This window comes from Coturnix japonica, chromosome Z (assembly GCF_054131305.1).
Source record: "Coturnix japonica strain WE chromosome Z, WE-NBRP24, whole genome shotgun sequence".
NCBI lineage: Eukaryota > Metazoa > Chordata > Aves > Galliformes > Phasianidae > Coturnix > Coturnix japonica.
In genome coordinates, this window is record NC_140702.1 from 12871419 (window position 1) to 12886358 (window position 14940).

The window sequence follows — 14940 nt, forward strand, 5'->3', positions numbered from 1 at the left end:
GCAGGTTTAGGGACTAACATCTGCTTCTGCAAAAGCTCCAGCATCTTTCAGTCCCTCCAGAGCAAAGCAACTGTTTCAGTGCTATTCTCCATGCAGAAGGATCGACCTGGGGAATCAAACTGGTTCTTGCCCACTGTGCTACTACTAGAACAGATGACAAGTTCTAGTTGAAATGGTATTAGACTCTGGGAGAAAATATACCCTGTACGATTATAGCAGCAAACAGTGAGTCAGGATTTGCTGGTGCTATTCCTGGCTCTACCAGTAACCCATTATATGCCCAAAGGCAAACCACTTACAGGAGCATTTGTAGAATTGGGCTAATCACTGCATTGTTCTAAAGGTTTGAGTGGAAAGGAGTGGGAAGGCCTCAGGGCGGTGGGGATTATATCCTTTTTCCCATCCTGTTCTTCCATATTATGGATTTTTTTTAATTATTATTATTTTTAAAACAGAAGATTGAATAGCTTTCCAAGTTCCACATACCTGCCATACGCCAGGCTTAGGCCTCCCATGGCAACTACTCAAAATTAAATGCTCACTTTTGCATCTGAACTCTTACAGTTTCAGGATCAGTTTAATGGCTTTGCACTGATTTTTAACCTTCATTCTGACGCTGCTTTCAATTAACTTGATCTCTCAGTCAGCACCCACATATGTAGTCTAAGCAAAGAATTTTGTGTTCTGCTGGCACTATAGAGCTAAATACATATAAAAGGAAAAGTGACTGTCAAATCTAAAGCTAGTAATAATTATGCCTGTTTTTTTGGGACATACCATCGTTCTATAAACAAACAGATTTCCTTCTACGTATGCTAAACTTCTACTATTTAAGTGCATCTAAAGAGAGGTTGGTTCAGTTTCCCACTCCTCCTTTGCCTTGAGAATACAAGTGAATGGAGAAAGAGGAATTTAAGTAAGACGACAGTGACAGGTGAAGTACCAGGGAAAATACAATCAAAGAAACAACACACTCTCCTTCCCCACTGGACCAAACACAGTCTGTAACAAAGCTTCAAATTGGGTAAAATCTGCTCCACTCTGGGGATACAGCAGAGCAGCAACGACAACCCCACGCAGTTTTTGACACAGGTCTCACTGTGAAGACATTCAGAGCGGTTTAACACAAAGAGCTGTGGAGGAGCTGATCCGCAGCTCAGGACTGGTTTGTGCAGTGTCAGCTCCGGGGCTGGGAAGATAGAAACGCTGCACGGACAGAACCGGCGGAGGTGCGGGCAGGAACCGCACCGACTGCAGCCAGGCCTGTCGCGATCGCAGCTTTTCCCAGTTGTCGACGGAATAAATAGCCTGGCATTCGTGTCGTCCAACCCAAGGCTCGGTGTAACCCGACGATCTGCACCCCGCCACGAGGCCCCGCGGTTACATAAAGCGCATCCGTGTGCCACCCAGCCCCGCTCCGCTAACAAAGAGCAGAACAAAGACAGCACCTTCCACGGGAAAAATCGCAACGGCATCGACAGCACCGACACGCTGCAAGCGCCGCTCCTGCCCTTCACCTCTGGCAGCTGGTATCATTCCAGAGCCACCTTTCGCTCAGCTGAGTCATACGCTGCCTATTAATTAATCCTAACCGGGAAGAGCTCTACAGACCACGGGAAATAACACCGTGCTCTCCAAGTTAAGTGTGCTCCAGCAGAGCAGCCCCGCAAGGTCACACACACACACACACACACACAGCCGGCGGGGCAGGCCAGGCCGCCGCCCCCGACTACATTTCCCATCCGGCCGCACGCCTGCCTTCCTCCCTCCCCGTCCCGCGGCCCCTCGCCCCGCTATGGCGGTGACCGGGCCCGGCGCGCTGCCCGCCGCCACTCACTCAGCTCGTCCTGCGCGTTGGCCGCAGCCATGTTGGCGGCCGGGAGGAAAGGCAGGCAGGAAGGCGGAGGGCGGGCGGGTTGAAGCGCGGCGCTCAGCCCGGCCGCCGCGAGGCCGCTCCCGCCCCTCTCTCCGCAGCTCCGGGCGGCACCGGGCCGCTCCCGTCTCCTCCCCCGCCCCGACGCAACCACCACGAGGGACGGACGGGCCCCGCGCCGCCCTCCCTTTATATTTAGAAAGAGCTGAGCCATCGCCCCGCCGCCCCGCCCGCTCCGCCATCACGCTGACCCGAGTCCATGCTGCCCTCCATGCCGGCCGTATGCGCGCACCACAGGGGCGGGGGAGGTTCAGCGCTGCGGGGCGGGGCGGCCGGCGGAGCCTCCACCCCCAGCGGCTCCTCACGGCCCCGCCCAGAGCCTGCACGGCACGGACAGCGGCCCGAGGCGGGACCTGGCCGAGGGGAGCAGGGCTGGGGCCGGCCCCAAGCTCGGCTCGTCACGGCTGGGAGCCTTGTCGTGTCCCTTCGTGACGCGTGGCGCCGGGCGGGCTGAGAACGCGAGCCTAAAACGGGGATGGGGTCCGTGCTCCTAAAGGAGCTTCGGGGCACAGCGGTACTGCCGTGAGCTACTCCCCGTCCTAATTAGAGCCGGGGGAGACCGCACAACCTCTGGGCAGCCCGTGGCGGAGCTCTGTCACCTGGACAGCACAGCTCTTAACGGCACAGCTCCTAACAGCACAGCTCTTAACAGCACAGCTCTTCCTCCATTGGAGCTGCCATGTCTTTCCCTGTCACTGTCGAAAAGCACCTGGCTCCGTCCCTTTAACGCCCGCCCCGGAGCAGCACTAAGATCCCCTCTGGGTCTTCCCCAGGCCGATCAGACCCGGCTCACTCAGCCCCTCCTCACCATAGGGCGCCCTTTTGTAGCCCTCCATTCCTCCTGGGATGGACGAGCGAGCGGGGATGAGCTACAAGGAGCCGGGAAGAGCACAGGGAGGCGTGAGGAGACAGGGAGGCCAGCAGACGTGGCACGGGCAGGAGGAGCGGCGGTGCCGAGAGCCCCTCTCGGAGGCCGGCGAGGCGATGCACAGCTAACCGTCCGGCGGCGCACGCAGGCCCGAGGGGCGGCAGCAATGTCCATCCCCGGAGCTCAGGGCGGCAGCAATGTACATTGGACCATCCCCTGAGCTCAGGGCGGCGGTGCCATGCCTCCATCGCGCCCCTCTCCTCTCCCCACTCGTCTCCCTTCCCTCCCCGCCCCTCCCGGCCCTGCAGCACTGCGCAGGCTCGGCGGGCGGCGGGTCGCACCGAGATGGCGGCGTCCTTTGGCCGGCGCTGGCTGCTGTGCCTGTGGCTGTGGGCCGCGCTGCTGCTGCCTCGCCCGGCGCGGGGCCTGATCGAGGGGCTGTACTGCGGGCGGCAAGTGTGCTACGAGGTGCTGGGCGTCGGCCGGCAGGCCAGCAAGGCCGAGATCGCCCGCGCCTACCGGCAGCTGGCTCGTCAGTACCACCCCGACCGCTACCGCGGGGACCCGGCCGCTGCGGGCGGCTCGCAGGAGGCGCACGAGAAGTTCCTGCTCATCGCCACCGCCTACGAGACCCTCAAGGTGAGAGAGCGGGACCGCCACCGCGGCCGGAGCCGCTCCGGTAAGAGACAGCGCGGGGCCCGGGCGGGAGCGGGGCCCTCCTCGGGCGGGAGGAGGCGGCCCCGGAGGCGGAGCGGGCTCCGCGTTCATTGCGCTGTGCCGCCGTGACACCGAGCGGCTCCGATCGCGGGATGGGGCGAGTCTGCGTTCTGCATCACACTGCGCTTTGTCGGCAGCGCGATCCTTTGTGTGGGCTCAGCCGAGGGAGGAAAAACGCCGCCAGTGTGTTTGCGATAGCCCAGGAACGTGGGGGAGGACGGCCTGCCCTTGGGAGCCCCACTGAAGTTAGGCTTAGCCGTGTCTTTAAGCAAAAAAAGCGTCAGTGAGCAGCAAATTAACGGCGTATGAGACCTGTAAGCAAATCCAGGCATGAAAATTCACACATGAAAATGTGTGGGCTGGCCACAGTGCAGCTAAGGAATGGGAGATGGAAACCTGCAGATGCTTGAAGGCCTATGGGGAAAAGAACTTTTCAAGGGAGTAGGGAAGGAATGCAGTTAGTGCTGACAAGTTAGATTTCCTATCTCATAACTGCGTGTTTCAAAATGAGATAGCTCCAGAAAATGAGAACCACGGGGTTTTAACACTAGGCAGGTTCCTTGGCCCCCTAAGCAAATCCTAAAAGATTTGGAAAACAGTGCTTTGGTAGTTGGTTCATCTGGAAATCCCCTGAACAATGTCTGTCTGCTCCAGCTCACCTGGTATCTAGTTCAGAAAATAGATTCACGGATTACATGAATTTCAGTTGCCTGTCTTTATTTCAGTATTAAATCAAGTCATCTTATAGTCTATACTTGCATATTTAAGCCTGCATACATCAGGTTTGTGTGGGTGGATGAGAGTAAGAACGCATTAATTTAGTATATAGGAAAAAGACTAAAGAATGTCCTCAGTGCTTCATGGCTGTGCTTTTGCAAGCTTTATAACAGCGCAGTCCTTTATGAGATGTAAAACACAAAGGTAACGGAGTGAGTGATAGCAGCCATCTGAACCTACACATGCTTGTCATCTCTGATTCTACAGGATGAAGAAACACGTAAAGATTATGATTACATGCTGGATCATCCTGAAGAGTATTACAGACACTATTATCACTACTACAGCAGGAGACTGGCTCCTAAAGTGGATGTCCGGATAGTGATCCTGGTGACAGTGTGTGCCATCTCCGTGTTTCAGGTGAGATCTCACCTTCATGTGGCAATGTTCAGTGAATTTCTGATATGGAAGAGGTGTATCTGCAGGTCTTGGAGCACACCAGCCTTCATTTCACCTCTATTGCTTATTTTGGCTTTAAGTGGGAGCACTCACCTTGCCTGCAGGTCACCTCCCAGGTGGATAAATACAGTTTTACCCCAATTTAACTAATTGATAAACTAATAACTAAATAAATTTAACTAATTTATAAACTAATAAACACTAACTGATGTGCCTTTCTCTTGCTCTCTGGTGTTTCTGATTCTTTTGTTAAGGTTGTAAAGAGTGTGCCTGTCACACAAGTGAGCATGCTGCCTGTTTAAAGAAAAGAAGGCACAAAATGACATATTCATCTCAAACGCTATTTCTGTTACTTTTTTTATTTGCCCTGTTGAAATTCAGAGGGTAGCTGGAGAATTGGTGAGGTATTGAATCTTGTAAAGTCAATCCCATCCAACTAATGAGATTTGCATACTTAAGCCATGGTTAATTAACTGGAAATTGAGTAATAATTTTATAACGAGATGTTCATGTGCCAGACCATCTTCCCATGAGCAAACCCAATGTGAGCAGTGCCTTTCTTTACACACTGCTTGAGCTTTTTTGTCACTGTGTGATACACATGCATCACACATACGTATGCCATGCATGTCATGCAGCAGTATACATAGTTATGTCTGTTTCCCAGATGCCTTACCAAGTTTAGAGGAATTATTACAGGCTCTGTATTATTACAGAAGCTGTGCTGTTGCCTTCAGTTTTCACCTTTGCTGTAATATAATTGTGGTTAAAGATATACAGCAGCATATCTAATTCTGTCAAAGCTTCAAATAGGAATGTGTCCATATAAAAAACATGGCTTTTATTGCTTTTATTATTCTTAAATTACAGTTCTTCAGCTGGTGGAGTAGTTACAATGAAGCTATCAACTATCTAGCTACAGTGCCAAAATACCGTATACAAGCTACTGAGATTGCCAAGCAACAAGGATTACTCAACAAGACCAGAGAAAAAGGCAAGAACAGGAGGTCTAAGGAAGAAATTCGTGAAGAAGAGGAAGAAATCATCAAAGACATTATTAAAAATAAAATAGATATAAAAGGCGGTTATCAGAAGCCCAAGATATATGATATCCTTCTGTTTCAGATCCTTCTTGCTCCTTTCTACTTGTGCAAGTATGTTATTTGGTACTGCTGGTGGATTTATTGTTTCACTATCAAAGGGCAAGAATATGGTGTGGAAGAGAAGCTGTATATCATACGGAGATACATGAAGATGTCTCAGTCTCAGTTTGACAGTCTAGAAGATCATCAGAAAGAGACCTTTCTTGAACGGCAGCTGTGGATACGAGAAAACTATGAGGTGAGTGGCTGGGGAGGAAAAGGTAACGTTGGTTATGCACCATTCCCTGAGTAAGAGCAGGTACCTTGCAGAGGTCTTTGGAACAGTGATGTGGGAAGTGATGCTTCAATTCTAGGTGTTGCTGTCTACATCTGAAATGGTTAGAGAAGCACTTGGTTTGTTTTTTTCAACATCTTATGTCCAGTTGCAGCAGCTCCTGACCATGCCCATGGGTAAAAGAAGGGATCCACTTGCTTAGGGGTCTCATCCACCAGTGATAGTCAGCCAGTCTGTGAATACAAGATCAGTTGGATCTGATGACAGGCTGTACTGTGACAGTGTGATATGACTAAGTTCTTGCAGTATGTTAAAGACCATGGTTCTCCAAACAATAATCATTTTGTAATGAAGTCTACCTGGATCACCTGAAACTCCTGGTTTAGTAGTCTCCCAAGCCACGAATTCCTAGCTTTATTTTCTTAACTATTCCTTTTGTAACTATTCTTTTGCTTCCACTGAGTCTGAGGCTGTTCTTCCTGTGCTGTGTTCCTGCTTAACTAAAAACGGTATATGAAATATTACGAGGTATAACTGCTGCTTTTTTCCTAGGACAGACAGTTACTAAACAGCAAATACACAATTTTTCATAGGCTTTCAGTGAGAGCAATGAAAGAACATGAGCCCCAGCATGAAATCTGCATTCCAGACAACTTGGGATGCCAGGAGGTGGCAGATTGACAAAGCACACTTATTGTTGTTCTGAAGCTCATCTGCAGGCCATCTGGGTAGGAAGTTTCCAGAAGTGAAACTGAGGAGGAGAATTTGGCCTGCCCAAGAGATGCTGCTGCAGCTCTGCCTTCTCCAAGAAAAGATGATCAGAAGATGAGGGGCACCAAAGGGAATATCTCCTTGAAAGCAGTCAGAACTGGATGAGTTTAGAAATTTGAAGAGGAAAATGTTAGAATTGATGCTAAAATAAGGAAAGGAATAGCCATCAGATCAGCTTTACATGCTGAATTAGGTTAGGTTTTCTTGAAAACAATATGAAAGCTCGAAGATGCAGTATTGTTAGTAGTCAAAGCAGATGTCCTAAGGACATATCTAACTATTCCTTGAATGCATTAAGAAGTTCAGTGTTTACAGTGCTGTCCGGCTGTGCGTTCAGCAATATCTGCAGAGGATAGATATATATTTTTATATTTTTAGGCACCCAGACACCTGCTGATTGTTGCTTATGTGGAGAAATAATCATGCTTTGTTCCATTTTTCTCATGCTACCAGTTCTTCTCTGTGCCACTACTATAGACTTACTAGAAAACTCAGTCTTGTCTTTTGAAGGCTGAAAATGGCTTATATGTTACTTTTATTATAACAGCTGCCTGTCTGCATATTTAGTTTTTTCCACTGTCCTTTTAGGAACGAGTGAGAATTCAATATATTGTCACAGTAAAGTTGGTGATTACAGCACAGCCTTGCAGTGAAGTAGTTCTGCTGTCAGCACAAATCCAAAGCATCTCAACTGCAGCTTCTGGGCTCCTTGCTGACGGCTCTTACACCACATGTAGGTCCTGGTCTTTCACTGTGTCGCTTTTCAGCTTTCTTTGAAACTCAAGGTGACAGATGGCCAAAGTACTAATGTTTACACCCCTCTTCAGGTTCACTTCAGATTTTTCTTCAGCTTTATTAACAACTTCTGTCTGTCTTTCAGGTCTATAAACAAGAACAAGAGGAGGAGTTAAAGAAGAAGATGGCCATGGATCCCCGATGGAAGAGGTATCGGAGGTGGATGAGAAATGAAGGACCTGGAAGACTGACTTTTATTGATGACTGAAAGTTGCTGAACACATTGTGTGCTAATGTCGGCAGTGATCTGAAAAACGTTTTGATACATCATTCAGAGTTTTATCTGCTGGTTTGGCAGTGATCTAAAACTCAGGAATTACTAAATCAGGCCGAAAAGTAGTACAGGTTTACGGTTTTTATAAATCAGAATTATTAAACAGGCTTAACTCAATGTGTTTATCTTACGTACATGGGGATCTTAATGTGGAGTTCATTATTTCAAATAATGTATTTCCTCTGCATATTTCATACTCGTGGTCAATGGAACCGTACTTTTAGTCCTTCTGAAACTGTTTCTTGATCTGTCCTTGAAGGTCCTGGTCTTCATTTCTAAACGGAAGGGTTCATGCGAGTGAACACTGGAAACTGAAATCATTATTAAGGACTCTGAAGCAAGGGCCAGCTCATACTTTCCTCTTCCCTCCCTCCATCTACTTTTCAACTTACTTTTTAAAATGCCAAATTGTTTTTTGATGTAGACAATATGGGGATTATACCAGACTACTTCTTTTGCTATTCCTTCTGCAATTGGAAATGAATTTTATTCTTTGTGGGAATAAATGGTGCATGATTGATCACCGTTATGGTGCGAACAAGCCTTAATTCTTTGTTCTACAGAGTGGCTCATGAAATAGCGTACTTCAGTCACTTATGTTTGGTTTTTAATCTTGTACCTTAGGTTGTACCTACTTGTTCAGAACAAGTGTACCAGTGAACATTAGTCTACTAAATGTGAAACTTCTTTCACCAAAGTATTGGTAAAGGGAAAACGACCCTTTTGTTTAAAAGGGCAATCTTGATGCCTTATGTAAATAAAAGTTTATATAATATACATCCTGGATTTGTTTTAAATTTAAACCTGAAGTATTCTCTATCCATTCTGATTCTTCTGATCAGACATCAGCATACTTAGAACACAACAGTTCCCTTTGCTTTCATCTGTAACTCAGGTCAGGTCAGTTTCCACAGTTTGTGATTTCTGCATTTCTAGTCGAGAGCCTTACTGGGGGGAAAAGTACACAGGGTTTGTAACCAGGTTGGGCTGCTTCTGTCTCTTCTTATGTCTTATGAAGGTCTGTATCTGTGCAGGTTGGTTCTGGGAAAGGCTCTCTTAAACTTGCTGCTGTTTCCAGAGCTTGTAATAGCTAGCAGCTTTGAAATGCTTATAGACCAGTTTTTGAAGTAAGACAGTTCTGATTCTGCAGAGGTGTGCAAGCAATCATGACTCCATCTAATTTGGAAAAAAACTTCAAGATCTCTGAGCCCAACCATCAACCTGAGCCTACTGAGCTCCATAACTAAACCATTCTCCTCAGTGCTCACTTGTCAGATATTTGCAGGAGAGGAGATTCCACCGCCTTCCTGTGCAGCCAGACTGATATCCAGTCTAAGCCTCTCCTAGTTCAGCTTCATGCCACTACCTAACATTCAATTCTTGTTATCTGAGAATAGTGACTGACACCCACCTTGCTGTAATCACATTTTCATTTATCTGTAGAGAGAGACGAGGTCTTCCATCCTTCAGCCTCCTCAAGCCAAGACTGGCACATGTTCATCTGGGTATCTATTGACACCCTCAGGTCCTTTTCTACTGGGCAGCTTTCTGGATACTCTGCCCCAAGCCTGTACAGCTGCGTGGAGCTGTTGTGACTCAGATGCAGGGCCCATGCTGTCATGTGGCTGGTTTCAGCCCATCAGTCCAGCTGCTCTCACACTGGTTTCCTAAGCAGAGGCATAAGCTCATGGGTTGTGGGCAGAATTTGCTGGGCTATGCCACTTACATCTCTGTGACAGAGGTCAGAAGAAGCAAGTGTCTGTCACAGGGCTGTCAGGTTGCAGTGACACCTTGTTAGCTGAGGTCACTGATCATTTATTTATAGCCTAGAGTCTTGTTCTAAGTATATGCATCTTAGTCATGTATTTTAGGCCCTATTTTATCTTGAAATTGAGTCCATGATGCAGTATCAGACACATTGAGAAGAGTGCAACCATAGTGTGTAGTGGTGAGGTCTTTGTGTGGAAGTGTGTGGCTAACGGGGGAACAGAACAGATCAGAACAGAACAGAATGGAATGGAATGGAATGGAATGGAATGGAATGGAATAGTTCTGTTGGAAGGGACCTTCAAAGACTACCCGAGCACTTCGAGGCTAACCAAAAGTTAAAGCATGCTACTGAGAGCATTCTCCAAATGCCCTTTGGCCATCGATAGCCACGGGGCAGTAACCACCTCTTCTGGAAGCCTGCTCCCATGTTTGATCACCCTTATAGCGAAGAAATGCTTCCTTACGTCCAGTCTGAACCTTCGGCTTCCCTCCGTTCCCATTCTATCGGCTCCTGGGAAGCAGAGACCGGTATGATGGCATCTTGAAGGGAAAGAGTCACGGATGGAAGACGGAGCTCATCCCCCGAGGCCGGCTGCTGGGGGCGGAGCGGCCGCGGCCCCTCCCCCGGGCGGCTCCCTTGGTGCCGGCAGAGCCGAGCCGTGCCGTGCCGAGGCGATCCGGTCCGCGCCGTCCCGTTCCTGCCTGCCCTCGTTATGTCGTCGGCCGGCAGCCTGAGCACCATGCAGCGCCTGGTGGAGCAGCTGAAGCTGGAGGCCGCCGTAGAGAGGATCAAGGTGAGCCGGACCGCCCGGGGGTACCGGAGCTGCCCCGCTTCGCTCTCGGCGGGGCCGGGCGCGGCTGTCGGTGCACGGAGGGCTCTGTGCCCGGGGTTCGGAGGGTGCCCGAGCTGCGGGGGCTCCGAGCCCATTACCGGGGCCGCCGCCCCTCTCGAACCCGCGGGGTAAGCGCCTCTCCCCGGCGGGAGGTCGTGATGAATAATGGAGCAGCCCCGCGTTAGTTCTGCTCCGACGGGCACGCAGCCGCCGCTGGAGCCGCGCCCGACATCTCCCCGCAGCCCCGCGCCGGGTGTTCCCGTACCAGCTGACAGCTCGGGGACACGGGCGATTTTCTACGCATGCATGAGCCTTCTCCTGCTGCGTATTTCCAGACAAAGACGGGCCAGTGAGGCAGCGCTGTTATCCGTCTGCTCCGGTGTAATTCTTTTTCTTTCTCCTTTTTCCGTTTTCTTTTCTCCTCTTCCAATCCAAACGCAGCCCTGCAGTCCCTCCTTGGCTCCCAACAGGTGCAGAGTCCACAAGTTCTTCATGGGAGTGACTTCTTTTTCATGCACAAAATCCATCAAAGGGCACAAAGTGATAAAAGTCTAATTAATGTGCATGTTGTGCTCCCGTCTGCCCTCACCACCTCCGTGCATCCTTCATTTCCCTCCATCCAGTTGCAAAACACTGGCTTGCACAGTGCTGGACTAAGTTTATAGGCTTACAAATGATTTTTGGATGCCTTTTCTCACCGTTCCTGCCCTGGCCTGCTGAAAAGTCAAAGTGTCTGCTGCACCACATTGAGTGCTGAATGTTGCCTTGACTGATTTATTAATGCTGCTAAATGCTATTAGTGACCAGTGAGCTGGCAGGTAAGCTGAAAGTGACCACAGCTTCTTGTGGTGGTGCGTGGGAGTCTGATCTCCTCTTTCTCCCAGCGTTGCACACTGCAGTCTCTTTCCAGGTCTGTTGTTCCAGGAACCTCTTGGTGCCTTTTCACAGCAACAAACCAAGCTGTGCATGATAGAATCATGTCATCTAGGCTTCTTGATACAGAGCATAAAAACAGCAAGGGACATCTGGCTGGCAGAAACCGCATGAATCAGCTGTAGCTTTAGCTGATGGTGGGATAGGAGAAAACATTGTTTTGGTTACTCTGAATACACAATGTGTTTTCAGGAGGAAGCTGAATATGAAAGGAGTTTTATAAATACATCCCACAATACAAGTTCCAGTGGTGATTTTGTTTACCCCGACAGCTAAAAAAGTAGACAGGAACAATATTTTCAGAAAGAGGAAACCATGAAGGAAAGAAGTACCCCCACGCGTCTTGCATGCAGGAGGCTGCTGCTCACAGCACGTCTGTGCTGGGACGAAACATAGAAGAAATCCCTCTACTGTCTGTGTGAGCTGGAAGAGTGGAGTGCTGTGGGGGGTTGTGCAGGGCAAAGAGTAGCAAGATCTGTCCTGGAACTCAGTGTGCTGAGGGCTCAAGCATCGGCATTGTGATTAAGGCAAGGACATTAATATTCCAGGGGACCAACATGGATAGGCAGGGTGGAGGCTGCATCGTCCTTTGCAGCATCCATTAAGAGGTTGTCCCCAAGAGAGGGAAGTGGCAAAGCCTGCTGAGCAGCAGGGAATCCTTGCTACGGATGTTCCTCCTTGTGCTCCTCCCAAGAGGATCTGTCAGGCTGTGGGAAAATGTTTTTCTCAACAGTTCCCTGCAGTGCTAACATCTGCTGGAGAGTTCGGTAGTTACCAGGATGAGCGTTCCGAAGGAGAGCCAGCAGGCAAGGAATGGGGCAGCAGCAAAACAGTGAACAAGCATAGATTTACAGGTGCACTTCCAGGTGTTGTCAGATTGGATGGCCCAAAATGAAAATCCCACCAGAGCTCAAACTTTACAGTTTGGAAGTAAAAGTCCTTTTCATGAATGATCTGAAACTGTACATTAGTCTACTACTATGTCTACATACAAAACTGTACAACAGAATGGAAAATATTGAGGTCACAGCCTTGTCTCTTTCAGAGAAGATGAGTTCTGTACCACTCACACCTCAGCCCTGTATGCAGCTCTGGCTCATCACCAGTGTAGCAGGACGTACGTCTCATCATAGCTCTGCAGATGAGTGCCTGTGTTGATTTACGTGATGTTTTAGAACTCCCCAGCTTTTTGATAGTGTTTCTGAAAGAGGAAATGCCCAATAGATGCTTGTGAATGAATTAGTTTCCTCTCTAGATTTGTTTTTCCTTTTTCTTTACTCAGGTCTCCCAGGCAGCTGCAGAGCTCCAGCAATACTGCATGCAAAACGCCTGCAAAGATGCCTTGCTGGTTGGGGTTCCTGCAGGGAGCAATCCCTTCCGTGAGCCCAGATCCTGCGCTCTGCTCTGAAGTCAGGTAACAAAACCACAGATACCACCAGCACTGCTCTCATTTGGAAGCTCCAGCAGTGACACAGGGGCACTGTGAGAGCTGCTTGGATTTTAAGTTCTTCATAGCAAATTGTTTGCCACATTCCTGCTGGCTCTAGAAACTGTTTTCAGCTTCTTTTAGGTATGGCAACTGAACTGTGCCTCTTTTTTACCGTCTTTTTTTCTTCGTGTTTCTGTTTGTTTGTTTTTGCTTTTGAGCAGCCCTGGGCTTGTTATCAGCATCTAAAATAATAAAAACTTCCCGTGGGTAATTGACAAAGCCAGAAACAAAAACAGTCATGTACCTGGCTTGGGGAAGTGAGATAAAACCGCAGTACTTGTGTGAGTCTTGGTCAAGATCATAACTTAGGCAAGAGTCTTGTTAAAAATACATTTCGTCTTCCACATCCTACTGCAGCTCCCTTTGCTGTATCAGCCTTTGTATCGTCTTTTTCTTGTTATAGCTGATGCAGAAGCAGAGCTTTTTTGTGCTATAGGTTACATAAGAAATGTACCTGAGTAGGAAGAAAGCATTTAATAAACTCTTTTTCCTTTAACAGGGATGGTCAGCAGAGAGAAGCCTTGAAGCATGATGTGACTAACAATGGCCTTTTCCTCAAGAAAAGTATCTCTGTGCCCTTACTCCTGTGTGGCTAAAACGTGGATATTGATCCGTTCATCCTTGTGAAGTCATACCTCACTGTTTTATTAACGTTTTTTGTAGTTTTTTTAACGTAAGTGGTTCTTTTGGTAAAAGTCGACATTGTTACTATGGTATACTTGTCTACACAAATACTACTTGGGAAGTTTACATTTTAGAAAGCAAAAACATGATTATTCTTTACCAAATTACCTATTTCTAACTTGGTAGGTTGTTAGGCTGGAGTGACGGTAATAACTATTTGTATTTTCCAAAGCAGAACATCTGAGGAATGAACTGTTACAACCTAAAAGCAAACGCTGATAGTGTTACCAGAGATGTTCTCAGAAGGAAGTTTTCTTTAAACCTGAAACCAGCAACACTGTTTTTTTCCCAAGTGCTTGTAGGTGCACAAATGACACCTGTTAGAAACTGCTTGGCACTGCGTGTAGCACCGTCTTGTTCCATAAGGCACGTTACTTACAAAGGCCCTGCACTGTTTAATGCTTCTCATAGCCTGCATTTGTGAACACACTGCCTGGGCGGAACCTCATGTTTAAATGTTTAAAATGTAACCAAACTCACTCTAAAAACACATAAGCGTCCAAAGACAGTTGTGTGCATGATTTCCAAGGTTAGAAGCACACGGAATTCCCAAGTTCCACAGATAAAATACACTTGGTTGTTTGCCTTCACTTTTCTATAGAATCCACAAATAAAATACACTTGGTCGTTTGCCTTCACTTTTCTATAGAACGCTTTTACAAGGATAGATTTTTTTTATTTTTTTTTTACTAGGTTTTCCATTTTGTTTACTTTCTATTGTTTGTATTAATCTTCTAAAAATTTGGAAATAAAATTCCTTTCCCTACTGGCTTTGATTTCATTATTTAATTGTAAAAGAGGGTGAATTCGTTCGAGTACATTGAAGGGGGCATTTAGGTTTTGCAGAGGGAGGGGAGGCTTCTCATTAATGCTAACTGCTGTGGTACAGCGAATGTCCTCCAAACAGTTCAGTTTTAACAAAAGGTTTTCACACTTGCTGCCCTGCTGGGAGACACTGGAACAACAGTAATAATACTGCCAATATAAATTATACTTCTAAGCACAGAAGTGAATGTCCTTCCCTAAGTGCCCTTCTCTGCTCCTGCTTCCTTTTCACTGTGGGCTGTTGAGAGTATGGCCACCAGCTTTTCTTTGATACCTGACACACGTACATATTGTGGAAATACAGAGGAAATACTGGTGTTCTTATTTGCAGAGAGGTGCTTAGAGGCTCAGGCTGGGGTCAAAATGTTTATCTCAGAGAGGGGAGAGGGGAGAGAGACAAGAGTTGGCCTCAAGTATGTTTGAATGTCCAGCAATTGGCTATCAGCCACTCCCTCACAAACAAACCCTTTGTGGATTTATATTTTTTTTTTACCT

General features: G+C 47.8%; 3 protein-coding genes across 9 annotated transcripts in view; 2 read left to right on the plus strand and 1 right to left on the minus strand.

The window, feature by feature from the left end:
• Nucleotides 1-2846, minus strand: part of ECPAS (Ecm29 proteasome adaptor and scaffold) — a 65038-nt gene extending 62192 nt beyond the window's left edge. For 2 of the 6 annotated variants that reach the window (XM_085530199.1, XM_015849832.3), the window contains exon 1: nucleotides 2125-2159. Coding sequence is in view for 4 of the 6 variants with exons in the window: in XM_015849832.3 (XP_015705318.1) it covers nucleotides 2125-2146 (22 nt within the window). In the remaining 2 variants the exon portion in view is untranslated. Of the gene's footprint in view, nucleotides 1-1448; nucleotides 1636-1837; nucleotides 2160-2741 lie in introns of those variants that run through there. The other 4 variants (XM_015849831.3, XM_015849830.3, XM_015849833.2 and 1 more) reach the window with 4 other exon arrangements.
• Nucleotides 2847-3138: 292 nt separating this feature from the next.
• Nucleotides 3139-8688, plus strand: DNAJC25 (DnaJ heat shock protein family (Hsp40) member C25). 2 transcript variants are annotated; one of them, XM_085530232.1, is made up of 4 exons: nucleotides 3139-3440; nucleotides 4503-4655; nucleotides 5565-6035; nucleotides 7723-8688. In XM_085530232.1, the coding sequence occupies exons 1-4, from the start codon at nucleotides 3147-3149 to the stop codon at nucleotides 7843-7845; spliced, it is 1041 nt and encodes a 346-aa protein (XP_085386358.1). In that variant the 5' UTR covers nucleotides 3139-3146; the 3' UTR covers nucleotides 7846-8688. The 2 variants fall into 2 exon arrangements, with proteins under 2 accessions (XP_085386358.1, XP_032297361.1); XM_032441470.2 differs by having other exon boundaries at nucleotides 3342-3480.
• A 1641-nt stretch (nucleotides 8689-10329) lies between these two features.
• On the plus strand, nucleotides 10330-14386 carry GNG10 (G protein subunit gamma 10). The gene is made up of 3 exons (XM_015849842.3): nucleotides 10330-10475; nucleotides 12730-12861; nucleotides 13436-14386. The coding sequence occupies exons 1-2, from the start codon at nucleotides 10395-10397 to the stop codon at nucleotides 12853-12855; spliced, it is 207 nt and encodes a 68-aa protein (XP_015705328.1). The 5' UTR covers nucleotides 10330-10394; the 3' UTR covers nucleotides 12856-12861; nucleotides 13436-14386.
• Nucleotides 14387-14940: the final 554 nt, after the last annotated feature.